The sequence below is a fragment of the Artemia sp. Qi Xiang Cuo genome, chromosome 18, assembly GCF_049724085.1.
Source record: "Artemia sp. Qi Xiang Cuo chromosome 18, ASM4972408v1, whole genome shotgun sequence".
Taxonomy (NCBI): Eukaryota; Metazoa; Arthropoda; class Branchiopoda; order Anostraca; family Artemiidae; genus Artemia; species Artemia sp. Qi Xiang Cuo.
The window spans coordinates 40,225,929-40,242,300 of record NC_142811.1 but is presented as its reverse complement, the minus strand read 5'-3'; the positions used below and the strand labels follow the sequence as shown (position 1 = coordinate 40,242,300).

General features: G+C 35.8%; 1 protein-coding gene across 4 annotated transcripts in view; it reads left to right on the top strand.

Moving 5' to 3' along the window:
* The window catches only part of LOC148941495 (disks large 1 tumor suppressor protein-like), a 172,071-nt gene that overhangs the window by 68,778 nt on the left and 86,921 nt on the right, over nt 1-16,372 (top strand). For all 4 annotated transcript variants that reach the window (XM_089104020.1, XM_089104019.1, XM_089104022.1 and 1 more), the window contains one exon: nt 4,423-4,458. In XM_089104020.1, coding sequence (XP_088960146.1) covers nt 4,423-4,458 — 36 coding nt within the window. The remainder of the gene's footprint in view (nt 1-4,422; nt 4,459-16,372) is intronic.

The window sequence follows — 16,372 nt, the reverse complement described above, 5'->3', positions numbered from 1 at the left end:
CTAACACCCCTTCCACGTCCACCATTTGTCCAAACACATCCAATCAAAATTTTGAGATAGCCATTTTATTCAAAGTAGTTGAAAGGTCTGGAAATTATGTCTTTGAGGATGACATTCCCCCCACAGCCCTCAGGGTAAGGGTTGTAATTTATGCCCTGGGGGCATATAAAGTTTTTATTGAAAGCTTTGTCGTAGAAACTTGAAAAAGAGCTCATTCGATTGGAAATTCAAAGGGCTAGTGCCCTTTTTAATAGTCAAAAGTGATTGATAGGCAACTAACCCCCTTCTCAAGCCGACCTCTTCCCCAAACACATCCAATCAAAATTTTTAGATAGCCATTTTGTTCAACATATTTAAAAGTTTTAGACATTAGGTGTTTGAGGATGATAACCCCCTCAGAGCCCTCGGGGCAAGGGTTGTAAGTATGCCATGGGGGCATATAAGGTTTTTGTAGATAGTGATTTTGTAGGAACTTCAAAAAGGGCTCATTCGATTGGAAATTAGAAGGGCTTGTGCCCTTTTTAATAGTCGATGGAAATTATGTCTTTGAGGCCCATAAGCATTACTTACGATGCCTGCCCCTGGGCCTTGGGAGGCTGCGCTGACACAGGAGTTTTTCTTATATGACCTTTGAACTATTTTAACGAAATGGCTATCTAAAAATTTTTATCGAATGGGTTTGGGGGAAAAAGAGCGTGTGTGGGGGGGGGGGGGTGGATAGTGAACCTCAGATATCTTTTGACTCTTAAAAAGAGAACTAGAACTTTCAATTTCCAATCAAATTAGCCCTCTCTGAAGTTTATACGAACATCTTTTTCATAAGAACCATATACGCCCCCAGGACAACACTTAAAACGCCTACCCCCGGGCCCTGGGGGGTTGTGTCGAAACCGAGTTTTTGTTATCTAATTTTTGAACAATTTTTAAAAAAATGGCTATCTCAAAATTTGTAGCGGATAGGTTTGGGGTAAAAAGGGCGTGGGGGCTAGTTGCCCTCCAGGATCTCTTTACCGTTAAAAAGTGAACTAGAACTTTCAATTTTCAATCAAATGAGCCCTCTATGAAGTTTATACGAACATTCCTTTCATAAGAATCATACATTCCCCAGGGCACAACTTACAACGTCTGCCCCCGGGCCCTGGGGGGGGGGGTGTATTGACACCAGATTTTTCTTTTTCTGACCTTTGAACTATTTTTAAAAAAATGTCTATCTCAAACTTGATTGAAACTCAAACTTGATTGAACTCAAAGTGATTGGATGGCAAGTAACCCCCCTCTCACGCCCACTATTTCCCCAAACGTATCCAATAAAAATTTTGTTATAGCCATTTTGTTCAACGTATTTGAAAGGTCTGGAAATTATGTCTGAGGATGACAACCCCTTCACACCCCTCAGGTCAAGGGTTGTAAGTTATGCCCTGGGGCCATATAAGGTTTCTATAGAAAGCGCTGTCGTAGAAACTTTGAAAAGTGCTCATTCGATTGGAAATTGAAAGGGCCAGTATCCTATTTAATATTCGAAGGTGATTGGAGGGCAACTAACCCTCCTCCGACACCCACCATTTTGCCCAACACATCCAATCAAAATTTTGAGATAGCAATTTTCTTCAACAGCGTTGCCGTAGAAACTTCAAAAGGGCTCATTCGATTGGAAATTAAAAGGGCTAGGGACTTTTCAATAGGTGAAAGTGATTGGAGAGCAACTAACGCCTTCTCACGCCCACCATTTCCCCAAACACATCCAATCAAAATTTTGAGGTAGCCATTTTGTTTAACGTAGTTGAAAGTTCTGGAAATTATTATTATTACTATTTTTTGTGTATCTGACGCCAGTCGAGTGAACACAAAAATTATTTTTCAAGTTCTTCTTATTTCTTGATTCGTGTATGGTTTATTGGCACTTGCATGTTCAGCCTGATTCAATAATTTGTCACATCTCTTATCACTTAGCTGATGAACAAATAAAACATCTATCGTTTTTGCATTTAAGTAACTCAATTTTATCATGTTTTAAATGTGTTTTTAGACACTAGATTTTAGACAATCTAAAGTCAAGTTGTTTTATGTTGCGATTTTATGCCCTTTATGTTCTGTTTTAGGCAAGATTGCAAGTTTACAAGTCTAGGATTGCAAGTTTGAAGAGGGTAAAAATAGAGATATTTGTAATTTTGAATTGAATGTTGAACGTAAGAGTGATTATAATAATCCCTGCTAAAATAAGAAAAATAATTAAATTTGAATTTAAATTAATTAACTAGTTTTATTAATTAAACTAGTTTTTTTTGTGTATAATCTAAAATTTCGTATTAATTTATTGGAAAAATTGGTGCACCAAATAATAAGGGCACCCGTATAGCCGATATCACTAAAGGTGTTTGGAATACGTACCTTGTTCTGCTTTTCAAGATAAAAATAGGTATAAATATAATGATACTCGTTGTCGAAGCCTACAATCCAAATCTCTCCTATCCTCCCAAATATAATACCTGTTCTGTCAGGATCTTTCAAGTATACATTTGAGAAAGATGGGGATGTTGTAACTTGTAACTAGGGTATGAAGCAATTAATCTGAATCATAAAAACTGGATGTTTTTAAGAATAGGGACCGGAACTGGGAACATTCGCCCAGGTCTTAAATGGTATCACATCCAATTTTCTGTTAGTAAGAAAAAAATTACAAATTAACTGTAATTAAGACAAGAAAGTGACTGAAGATAACTTCAGTATCATGTATTTCTTTATCTTTTTGTGGCAAGAGAGTTTGAAGCGTTAGAGACCGTGGGAATTTCACGTATTTGTAGAAAATTATGTCTTTATCTGTGTACAGTGAAACTCAAAGTTTACTTTAATCCGAAGAAAGATAATAACAGCTAAGAAAACGAGTCGATGACCAGCGGAACTCACTGAAGAATAATACACCATGGATATTTTGCATGTGTAGCCAAGATATCCTCAACATAGATGAAAGAAAAAAAAAAGATCGAGAAACGAAAAACAAAATAGGTTAAAAAGGAATAAAAACTAATCAAAAAGATTAAAGACAAAGATTAAATAGAACATAATCATTAAGGAAAATCCACAAATGAACATACCAAATATAGCCTACAACAGAGCCAATTCTGGTCAATCAAGGAAATAGCCGAAGTAAAGCAAAGAGTCGAGGTTCATATGGTAATTTCTCGCCTAACTAGAAAGTTACCAAATTGGTGCAAAAATAAATGTGTAATTGAGTTGCTCCAGTCAAATCCAATTGATTCGCATTCAGACCGTATTTTTTTTTAATTTATGATTTTTACTTTGATTTTACTTCCTCGTCAAATCCAGGCAATGCGTGTACTCATTCGTGTTAGCTTCATCATCCTCGCGTTGTGTTGATGATGTCTCTAGGTGTCGGGATCACCTAAGGTGATCCCGACAAAAGTAACACCTTTTGATGTTTCAGCATAAAATAAATTGGGTGGATTGAAACAAAATGTTTTATTTTGGTACAAGATGAACAGTTCCAAGGGGGAGGGGGCAACCGGGACAGCTGCCCCCGCAGGAACCGTGGCTGGGGGGTTGCCCACTTTCATCAAATTTTTCACTTTGGGTTCGGCTTTTTTGGCTTATATTGTTTTCAGGAGGGGCTTTAGTCAATATTGCCACGGGCACCACCAACCCTAGGAACGCCTCTGAAGATGAACTCGACATCGAAACGTGAAGTCTGCCTGGACGATTGGTACTATTTTTAGTTATAATATATTTGTTTTTCTTTGGAAGATCCTATGCTTGTAATCAGCTCTATGATCATCATCATCATATTTTATTGAATTGGTTATAATCCATTGGAGATCTACTCCACGTTCAACAAAACCAAATGCAATAAACTGCAAACTTACTGAATGAGAGTAATTATATAATTTTAAACTAGGCACGTGCCACCTGTTGCACGTTGTTTCTGAAAGTCTCCCCCTCCTGTAGTTAGCATGTCCTGATAGATAAATATACCAAGAATTTCACGATGAATTTTCTTTCTTCGAAAGGACGAATTCGAATCCGTCTTCGAATTCGAAAATTCGAATTCGTCCTATCTTCGAAAGGACGAATTCGAAAATTCGAATAAATTTTTTATCTTCGAAAGGCTTATTGAGCTTTGAAGCAGACTTAGAAAAGAATAAATTAGCCTACATTACGTTGCAATAAGCATTTTGGTACATAATTCAATAATGGAAATTCCTTATTGGAATGATAGATTGGAAGCCAAAATTAGTGAAGATTAATTGCAATTGGCAATTCTAAACGTGAGGTTAACTTCAGTTTTCAGCAATTTGTTATAGACCAGATTTAGTTGGAATAAAACTCAAATCTTCAGATTTACAAAAGTGAAGTTTGCCCAGAATGTCCACATATTGAGATTGTAATTTGCCTCTCTTTTTGTTTCAGGGCAACTCGCCATCTGTTCCAGCTTTGGATAAATATGTAAGTCACAATTTTGTACTATTGACCTTAGTAAATTTTTGTCGGAAATAAAGAGCGAAGTTGTATCTTAAAATCAACATAAATGATTGTTTCGTAGATTAAGGAAGATATATATATATATATATATATATATATATATATATATATATATATATATATATATATATATATATATATATATATATATATATATATATATATATATATATATATATATATATATATATATATATATATATATATATATATATATATATATATATATATATATATATATAGATATATATATATATATATATATATATATATATATATATATATATATATATATATATATATATATATATATATATATATATATATATATATATATATATATATATATATTCTATTTCTCGAAAATAGCTCCATATTTTTTCGGAAAAAATTGGTATCTAGATATATTTTCGCATAAAAAAAAAATCTAGATAGGTCAAAAGTCTGAGAAGAATCGTAAAGAGCCTGAATTTTGGTTTTTGCAAATGATGTCATGTTCAATGTTAGTACATCCTATAAGCATTTCTTATGACATCGTATATGGCATCATATAAGTATTTTCTTACATGATGTCATGCATAGCATAAATAAGATTGTTGATATATATATATATATATATATATATATATATATATATATATATATATATATATATATATATTAGTTTTGGCAGTTTTTTTACAGTATGTTTTTTAGTTTTCGCTTACTAAGGGGAATGAGAGGAGTACACAGAAGAGGAATTTTAATCTCTAGTTAAGGATTTTCGACCGAGGTGATAATAATGCCACCATTACTATGGATTCTAGCCTTCTAGTTCCAGAAGGTGCCATAGGGAACTTTAAGATGTAGATATTAAGACGAACTTATAACAAGCACATGGAGAGGCAGTAGCTTTTAAGTGATCCACTAAATGTCTCTCTGCGATCCTGCGGTAACCTGCTAGTCTTAGCAGAAAAAGAATTAGGAATGAATAACGAGATGCTTGCTAACCATGCAAAAAACGGACTTTTTGTTTCCTTTTTTACGCTAAGGGCCTTAACACCTCCAGTTTGGGTTTCAGACCATGACAAATCGATAGGCTATTTTAGAATTTGTATTTCCGGATATAAGTTTTGTGGCACCAAGTGGGAGAAAACGCTACTTTGTTCTGACGCGAGCAAAGTATGAAAGTCATCATCTGCTGACAACATTCATATCATAGGCAGCGCAATAGCGTTGCCTAAGTAAAGAACGATGTTGGCACAATGTATTATTATTTTTTTGTTTTCTTTCTCCATACCAGGACACTTTGCATCGAAGGACTTGTCGTAGAAACTTTGAAAAGGGCTCATTCGATTGGAAATTGGAGTGGCTAGTGCCCTTTTTAATGGTCGAAAGTGATTGGAAGGCAACTAACACCCCTTCCACGCCCACCCTTTCCTGAAACAAATCCAATAAAAATTTTGAGATAGCCATTTTGTTCAGCGTAGTTGATTTCCAGATAGAAAATAAGTTTTTGAACAGGTGACTCCCCCACAACCCTCAGGGCAAGGGTTTTAAATTATGCCCTGGGGGCATATAAGGTTTTTGTAGAATGTGTTGTCGTAGAAACTTCAAAAAAGGCTCATTATATTAAAAATTCAAAGGGCTTGTGCCCTCCTTAATAGTCAAAAGATATTGGAGGGCTACTAGCCCCCCTCTCACGCCCACCTTTTCCCCAAACACATCCAATCAAAATTTTGATATAGCCATTTTATTCAACATAGTTTTAAGTTTTGAAAATTATGTCTTTGAGGATGACAACCCCCCATAACCCTCAAGGCAAGGGCTGTCAGTTATGCCTTGGGGGTACATAAGGTTTTTACAGAAAACGTTGTGGTAAAGACTTCAAATAGGCCTCGGTTAATTCGAATTTGAAATAGCTAGTGCTCTTTTTAATAGGTAGAAGCGACTGAAGAACATCTAACAATCTTTCCATATCCATCATCCCTCCAAAAGCATGCCGTCACAATTTTGAAATGGAAATTGTGTCCCACGCAGATTAAAGTTCAGGAAATTATACCTTTGAGCAGGACACTGAAATATATGAGATATGAGATATACATTTATTAAAAAAGAAAAACACTTCGCCTTTCGCCTGCCAAGAAAGGCAATAAGCTTGAAAGGGCAAGCGAGGTTATCACTCTCAGCTAATTAAAACAACATTCATACCTTGCTACTCAACACACAAGAAACTCATCACTCCCCTCACAGTCTTCAGGGCAAGGGTTATAAGTTATGCCCTCGGGGCATATAAGATTTTCATTGACATCTGTGTCGTAGAAACTTGAAAGAGGGCTCATTCGATTGGAAATTCAAAGGGCTAGTGCCCTTTTTAAGAGTCGAAAGTGATTTGAGGGCAACTAACCCCCCCTCTCACGCCCACCTTTTCCCCAAACACAATTAATCAAAGTTTTTAGATAGCCATTTTATTCAACGTAGTTGAAAGTCGTGGAAAGTAGGTCTTTAAGGATGACAACCCCCCCCCCATAGCCCTCAGGGCAAGGGTTGTAAGTTATGCCCTGCGGTCATATAAGGTTTTTATTGAAAGTGTTGTCGTAGAAACTTCAAAAGGGCTCATTCAATTGAAAATTGAAAGGGTTAGTGCCTTTTTTAATAGTTGAAAGTGATCGGAGAGCGACTAACGCCCCTAATCAGGTTTTAAGGCATATAAGGTTTTTTATTGAGTGTTGTCGTAGAAACTTCAAAAGGGCTCATTCAATTGAAAATTGAAAGGGTTAATGTCTTTTTTAATAGTTAAAAGTGATCGGAGAGCGACTAACGCCACTCCCACGCCCACCATTTTCCCAAACACATCCAATCAAAATTTTGAGATATTCATATTGTTCAACGTAGTTGAAAGTTCTGGAAATTAGGTCTTTCAGGATGACAAACTCCCCTGAGCCCCAGGACTAAGGGTGTCGTAAAACTTCAAAAGGGTCCCATTCAATTGGAAATTGAGAGGGTTAGTGCCCTTTTTAATAGTCGAAAGTGATTGGAGGGTGACTAACCCCTCTCTCCGCCCACCATTCTTCCAAAAACATCCAATCAAAATTTTCAGATAGCCATTTTGTTCAACGTAGTAGAAAGTTCTGGAAATTAGGTATTTGAGAATGACAACCCCCCCCCCAGCCCTAAGGCAAGGGTTATAAGCTATGGCCGATGCGCAAATAAGATTTATATTGAAAGTTTTGTCGTAGAAACTTCAAAAGAGCTCATTTTATTGGAAATTGAATGGGCAAGTGCCCTTTTTAATAGTCGAAAGTGATTGGAAGGTAACTAACACCCCTTCCACGCCCACCCTTTCCCGAAACACATCCAATCAAAATTTTGAGATAGCCATTTTGTTCAGCGTAGTTGATTTCCAGATAGAAAATATGTTTATGAGGAGGTCACTCCCCAACGACCCTCAGGGCAAGGGTTTAAGTTATGCCCCGGGGGGCATATAAGGATTTTATAGAATGCGTTGTCGTAGAGACTTCATAAAAGGCTCATTCGATTGGAAATTCAAAGGGAAGGGACCCTTTTTAATAGTCGAAAGGGATTGGAGGACAACTAACCCCCCTCTCACGCCCACCTTTTCCCCAAACATATCCAATTAAAATTTTTAGATAGCCATTTTATTCAACGTAGTTGAAAACTCTGGAAATTAGGTCTTTGAGATTGACAACCCCCACAGCCCTCAGGGCAAGGGTTGTAAGCTATGCCCTGGGGGCATATAAGGTTTTTATAGAACGTATTGTCGTAGAAACTTCAAAAGGGCTTATTTGATTGGAAATTCAAAGGGCTAGTGCCCTTTTTAATAGTCGAAAGTGATTGTAAGGCAACTAACACCCCTTCCACGCCTACCATTTCCCTAAACACATCCAATCAAAATTTTGAGATAGCCATTTTGTTCAGCGTTGTTGATTTCCACATAAAATTATGTTTTTGAGGAGGTCACTCCCCCACAATCCTCAGGGTAAAGGTTTTAATTTATGCCCCGGGGGGGCATATAAGGTTTTTATAGAACGCATTGTTGTAGAAACTACAAAAAGGACTCATTCGATTGGAAATTGAAATGGCTAGTACCCTTTTTAATAGTCGAAAGTTATTGGAAGGCAAATAACCCCCCTCTCACGCCCACCATTTCCCCAAACTCATCCAATCAAAATTTTAAAATAGCCATTTTGTTCCACGCTGTTTAAAGTTCAGGAAGTTATACCTTTGAGTAGGACACTCCCCCCACAGTCTTCAGGGCAATGGTTATAAATTATGCTCTGGGCGCATATAAAGTTTTCATTGACAGCTTTGTTGTAGAAACTAGAAAAGGGGCTCATTCGATTGGAAATTCAAAGGGCTATTGCCCTTTTTAATAGTCGAAAGTAATTTGAGGGCAACTAACCCCCCTCTCACGCCCCTCATTTCACCAAACACAAAACTCAAAATTTTTAGATAGCCCTTATATTCAACGTAGTTGAAAGTTTTGAAAATTAGGTTTTTAAGGATGACAAATCCCCCCCCCCCCCCTAGCCCGCAAGACAAGGGTGGTAAGCTATGCCCTGGGGACACATAAGTTCTTATAGAAAGTGTTGTCGTAGAAACTTCAAAAGGGCTCACTCAATTGGAAATTGAAAGGGCTCGTGCCTTTTTTAATAGTGGAAAGTGATCGGAGAGCGATTAACACCCCTAATAAGGTTTTAAGGCATATAGGGTTTTTATTGAAAGTGTTGTCGTAGAAACTTCAAAAGAGCTCATTCAATTGAAAATTGAAAGGGCTAGCCTTTTTTAATAGTTGAACGTGATAGGAGAGCGACTAACGCCCCTCTCACGCCCACCATTTTCCCAAACACATCCAATCAAAATTTTGAGATATTCTTTTGTTCAACGTAGTTGAAAGTTTTGGAAATTAGGTCTTTCAGGATGATAACCCCCTCAGAGCCCTCAGTGCATGGGTTGTAAGTTATGCCCTAGGTCATATAAGGTTTATGTAGAAAGTTTTTGTTGAAATTTCAAAAAGGGCTCATTAGATTGGAAATTGAAATTGCCGTTTTTAATAGTCGAAAGTGAGTGGAGAATAATTAATCCCCCTCTCACGCCCACCATTTCCCAAAAACATTCAATCAAAGTTTAGAGTCTCATGCCCACTATTTCCACAAAAACATTCAATCAAAATTTAGGGTCTCATTCAATTGGAAATTGAGAGGGCTAGTGCCCTTTTTAATAGTCGAAAGAGATTGGAGGGTGACTAACCCCTCTCTCAAGCCCACCATTCCTCCAAACACTTCCAATCAAAATTTTCAGATAGCCATTTTGTTCAACGTAGTAGGAAGTTTTTGAAATTAGGTCTTTGAGAATGACAACTCCCCCCCCCCAGCCCTCAGGCAAGGGTTATAAGTTATGGCCTGGGGGCATATAAGGTTTTTAATGAAAGTGTTGTCGTGGAAACTTCAAAAGTGATCGGAGAGCGACTAACGCCCCTAATAAGGTTTTAAGGCATATAAGGTTTTTATTGAAAGTGTTGTCGTAGAAACTTCAAAAGGGCTCATTCAATTGAAAATTGAAAGGGCTAGCCTTTTTTAATAGTTGAACGTGATCAGAGAGCGACTAACGCCCCTCTGACGCCCACCATTTTCCCAAATACATCAAATCAAAATTTTGAGATATTAATTTTGTTCAACGTAGTTGAAAGTTCTGGAAATTAGGTCTTTCAGGATAATAACCCCCTCAGAGCCCTCAGTGCAAGGGTTGTAAGTTATGCCCTGTGTCATATAAGGTTTATGTAGAAAGTTTTTGTTGAAATTTCAAAAAGGGCTCATTTTGATTGGTAATTGAAATTGCCCTTTTTAATAGTCGAAAGTGAGTGGAGAATAATTAATCCCCCTCTCACGCCCACCATTTCCCCAAAACATTCAATCAAAGTTTAGAGAAAACCATTTTGTTCAACGTAGTTGAAAGTTCTGGAAATTATGTATTTAAGGATGACAAACCCCCAGAGCCCTCAGGGCTAAGGGTGTCGTAAAACTTCAAAAGGGTCTCATTCAATTGGAAATTTTGAGGGCTAGTTCCCTTTTTAATAGTCGAAAGTGATTTGAGGGTGACTAACCCCTCTCACGCCCACCATTCCTCCAAACGCATCCAATCAAAATTTTCAGATAGCCATTTTGTTCAACGTTTTATGAAGTTCTGGAACGTAGGTCTTTGAGACTGACAACCCCCCCCCCCCCAGCCCTCAGGCAAGGGTTATAAGTTATGGCCTGGGGGCATATAAGGTTTTTATTGAAATTGTTGTCGTAGAAACTTCAAAAGGGCTCATTTGATTGGAAACTGAAAGGGCTAGTCCCATTATTAATAGTTGAAAGTGATCGGAGAGCCACTAACGCCCCTCTCACGCCCACTGTTTCCCCAAACACATCCAATAAAAATTTTGAGATAGCCAATTTGTTTAACGTAGTTGAAAGTTTTGAAAGTTAGGTCTTAGAGGATGACAACCACCCTAAGAGCCTTTAGGGTAAGGACTGTAATTTATGCCCTGGGGGCATATAAGTTGTTTATAGAAAGCGTTGTTGTTTCAAAAAGGGCTCTTTTGATTGGACATCAAAATGCCAAGTGCCCTTCTTAATAGTCGAAAGTGATCGTGAATGATTGACATTTTTATAGTAAAGATTGATGTGGGTATAATGTATTATTGTTTGTTTTTGTTGTTGTTTAGACCAGGGAACTTCTTATCGAAGGAGTAGAACTTCGAAAAAGGCTTATTCGATTGAAAATACAAAGGGCTGATGCCCTTTTTAATAGTCTAAAGTGATTGGAGGGCAACTAATCCCCCTCCCACGCCCACCTTCTCATTTGCCCATTATGTTTAAAAACTAAATGTTGCCTTAAGATTAAATCAAATACACTGTGTTAATGCTAATTCCCAATAAGGCATCTCTTCAGTATCCCAAGAACGACTGAGGTTATTAGGTTCAAACTTTCGGGGCTAATTCTGCTCTTGATATATAACCAAATCAAAATGGCGTAAGTGTATCCAAGCTATCAAAGAAAGTAAACAGATTTTTTTGCGAATGGTATCAAGTTTTCTATTTCAGGTCAAGTAGAGGAGGTATGAAACTAAATTAAACACTAGCCTACTATTAGTGTTCAGATTTTTAAAAGGGTGTATTTTGTTAAAAATTGCTGAAATTTTTTCTCCAGCATACAAATAGCAGGCCAAACTATAAAGTCGTAAAAAAAAACGAAAAGATATAATGTGTTATTTTCTTTTTCCCTGAAAAGACTATGTCAGTATAAAACGAACAGAAATTAATTAAAAAAAACTTGTTCCACACAATAAGTTTTTCAAAGAAAAGTAAAGAACTCCATTAGACAAAAAATAAGTAAAAAATAATATAATCTACCAAGCGTAAAACTACCATAAATCAGCATCGATAAATAAATGAAACCCAAAACGAACAGAAATTACAATAAATAACCGAGTCGAACTCATAACAAACAGAAATTAACATAATTTGGGCTCAAAACCCCTATGCCTTCCCAAGGCCAGAACATAATTTACACTTTACTGAAAAAAAAAATGTTTTTACTTTTATAACTTTAATAAATCAAATAATATTAACATTTTGATTACTAAATATCAGTATGTGTATATTAAACTGACAATCATTTGTATTTTATTCAGTAAAGTTCAAATGGTTTGCACTTTATTGAAGAAAATATGACTTTACTGTGGTTGTCAGGATGGGGAACTCAAAACTTCCTGTCAAGGGTTTTGTTTCGTGAAAAATCGATTTGTCCTATTAGAATTTGCACCTGTCGGTGTTTCCCCTCCCTCTTCTTTGGGCTAGCATTGATGTGTTGTGGCACGAAATAGTGAAAAATACCACTTTGCTTTGGTTTGTAAGATAAGGGGGAGGATCAAAGCGTCTTGTTTTAAAGTTTTAGGCCATAAAAATCAATTGGCTATAACAGAATTCCTGTTTTCTTTCATTTTGTCCCTTTTTGGACAAAAATTGAAGTTTGGTGGCACAAAATGCCAGGAAACGCCACTTTGCTTTAATTTGATCTCTGTTATTTGAAAAAGATCTAGATATGATAACTTTCTTTCAAATAAGCCCTCTCCTGAGATTCTTCGACCGATGATTGGATATGGTAACCCCAGAAGGGACGTAAGAAGTGAAAAAAAGATACGTATTAGTACTCAGTAGGAATGACCCTATTGATCGTGACAGGGCTCCATATATGGGCATAGAGTCCCTAGGGAGATGATTTTTCTCACTGAGAATGAAAAAACAGGATTTTTCTCACTTGAAAAAACAGGATTTTTCTCAGATTGATGGATGTTTCTTGGATGGTTATGGGTGTAGGTCAATTTATTTGATGTTTTTCATGGATGTCAACAGTAATTTATGTCTGCTTTATGGTTTTTGTCAGTGAGAATGAAAAAACAGGATTTTTCTCACTTTGATGGATGTTTCTTGGAGAATTGTTTCCGGGTGAAGTTTATTAATGTCTGTCAGATGGCGTCACGGTTGATTAATATCTTTGTAGTTTGCCCAGGAGAATTGTTTCCGGGTGAAGTTTATTAATGTCTGACATGATGTCAAGGTTGATTGATTTGTCACGAAAGGGGAATTATCTCCGGGCGAATGTTTTGATCTTAGAGATGAAGAGATTAACGCGGGAAAGGGTTTCCTAGTAATTTCAAATGTGACAGCGCAGGGATGTCAAAAAAAAAGGAACACGCAGAAATTACGTTTAGGGGTTATTTGGGCGAAACCGTTTTAGACATTTTAGGGAATTATTTCGGCGAAACAGTTAGAGACATTTTAAAAGATGATTTTAGAAGATGTTTTAGGAGAGGATTTGAGGATGAAACTCAGTGGTCTTTATAATACACAAGTTGTATTTGAACAGTATCGCGAGGTCCCCTATCCCAACCCCAAAGGGCTCCGATCCTCCTACCCCAACCCCCAAGGAAGCCCCCGGCCCCCCAAGGTTCCCCCGGCTCCCAAAGAACCACCCGGCTCCCAAGGGCCCCCCTAGGACCCCAAAAGGCCCCCTGGGCCCCGACAGAGCCCCTTCCCCATTTTTTAAAACTTTTTTGTGAACGTGGGATACAAAAGGGTCCCCATATTTCAAAAGGCTTTATTATATCTTTTCAGAACAAGTTCCTTTCTTAATGTCATTCCTAAACCCATTTTACAAGTTGAAGTACCCATCCTTTTCACCCACAACTTTACTTTACAGCTTTTTGAATGCCCCAACACCAAGCAGTACTTTTCAAAAGGCATTTCAGAACAAGTTCCTTTCTTAATGTTCCTCCTAAACCCATTTTACAAGTTGAAGTAGCCATCCTTTTCACCATAACTTTACTTTACGACTTTTTGCACCCCCCCCCCCCCCCCAACATCAAGCAATACTTTTCAAAGGCATTTCAGAAAAAGTTCTTTACGTAATGTCCTTCCTAAACCAATTTTACAAGTTGAAGTACTCATCTTTTTCACCACAATTTTACTTTACGACTTTTTGCATACCCCAACATCAAGCATTACTTTTCAAAAGGCTTTATTATATCTTTTCAGAGCAAGTTCTTTACGTAATGTCCTTCCTAAACCAATTTTTTACAAGTTGAAGTACTCATCCTTTCACCCACAACTTTACTATAAGGCCTTTCGAATACCCCAACACCAAGCAATACTTTTCAAAAGGCTTTATTATATCTTTTCAGAACATGTTCTTTATGTAATTTTCTTTCTAAACCCATTTTACAAGTTGAAGTACTTATCTTTTTTCCCACAACTTTACTTTACGACTTTTTTGCACGCCCAAACATCAAGCAATACTTTCCAATGGCTTTATTATATCTTTTCAGAACAAGTTTTTTTCTTAATGTCCTTCCTAAACCAATTTTACAAAATGAAGTACTTATCTTTTTCACCACAACTTTACTTAACGACTTTTTGCATACCCCAACATCAAGCAATACAAGTTGAAGTAGTTATCTTTTTCCCCACAGCTTTACTTTACGACTTTTTTGCACACCCAAGCATCAAGCAATACTTTCCAAAAGGCTTTATTATATCTTTTCAGAACAAGTTTTTTTTTCTTAATGTCCTTTCTAAACCAATTTTACAAGTTGAAGTACTCTTCTTTTTCACCACAACTTCACTTTACGATTTTTTTGCACACCCCATATTTTCCCGGAAGATAAAAAGTTCTAGTTCAATTTAAAATTTTCTCAACGAAGTGAAGAAAAGTTCAAGTTCTCTTCTGAATTTTACCAAAGAACACACTTTAATTCTATTTTCTCCAGAGAAAATAAAAATCTTCCACTTCAGTTTTAAGTTTCCCAAAGACATAAAGAAATTTAAAGTTTTATTCTAAATTTTTCCGTAGTAGATAGAAAAAGCTACACCATAGTTCTGAATATTTTCCCGGAAGATAAAAAGTTCTAGTTCAATTTTTAATTTTCTCAACGAAGTGAAGAAAAGCTTAAGTTCTATTCTGAATTTTCTCAATGAAAAAGAAATTAGTTATTGATTTTTTCTATTTTTCCAAATAATATAAAAATTTTCCGCTTCAGTTCAGATCTGTCTCGAAGAGATGAAAAATTTAAAATATTGTTCCAAATTTTTCACAGAAGATAAAAAAAGTTCAAGTTCTCTTCTGAATACCATACTTGTGAATATTTTCCCGGAAGATAAAAAGTTCTAGTTCAATTTAAAATTTTCTCAATGAAGTGAAGAAAAGTTCAGTTTCTCTTCTGAACTTTACCAAGTAACACAATTCGATTGTAATTTCTCCAGAGAAAAAAAATGTTCCACTTCGGTTTTAAGTTCCCCAAAGACATAAAGAAATTTAAAGTTCTATTCTAAATTTTTCCATAGTAAATAGAAAAAGCTATACCATATTTGTGAATACTCTCCCGGAAGATAAAAAGTTCTAGTTCAATTTTTAATTTTCTCAACGAAGTGAAGAAAATTTTAAGATCTACACTGAATTTTCTCAATGAAAAAGAAATTAGTTATTGATCATTTCTATTTTTCCAAATAATATAAAAATTTTCTACTTCAGTTCAGATCTGTCTCGAAGAGATGAAAAATTTAAAATATTGTTCCAAATTTTTCACATAAGTTCAAGATCTCTTCTGAATTTTACCAAAGAACACAATTCAATTCTAATTTCTCCAAAGAAAACAAAAATCTTCCACTTCAATTCTTTATTTCACAAAGACATAAAGAAATTTAAAGTTCAATTCTAAATTTTTCGGTGGAAGATAGAAAAAGTAATAGCATACTTGTGAATATTTTCACGAAAGATAAAAATTTCTAGTTCAATTTTTAAATTTTCTCAACGAAGTGAAGAAAAGTTCAAGTTCTCTTCTGAATTTTCTCTATGGAAAAGAAATAAGTTATTGATTAACTCTTTTTCTAGGAAAAAAAAAATTTCCGCTTCCGTTCTTTATTTCACAAAGACATAAAGAAATTTAAAGTTCTATTCTAAATTTTTAGATGGAAGATAGAAAAAGTAATACCATGGTTGTGAATATTTTTCGGGAAGATAAAAAGTTCTACTTCAATTTTAAATTTTTCACAGAAGATAAAAAGTTCAAGTTCTCTTCGGAATTTTACCAAAGAACACAATTCAATTCTAATTTTCCTGGGAAAAGGAAAATTTTCCACTTCAATTCAGATCTTTCTCAGAGATGAAAAATTAAAAATATTTTTCCAAATTTTTCATAGAAGATAGAAAAGTTCCACTTCATTTCTGAATTTTACCAAAGAACACAATTCAATTCTAATTTCTCCAGAGAAAATAAAAATCTTCCACTTCACTTTTAAGTTCACCAAAGACATAAAGAACTTTAAAGTTCTATTCT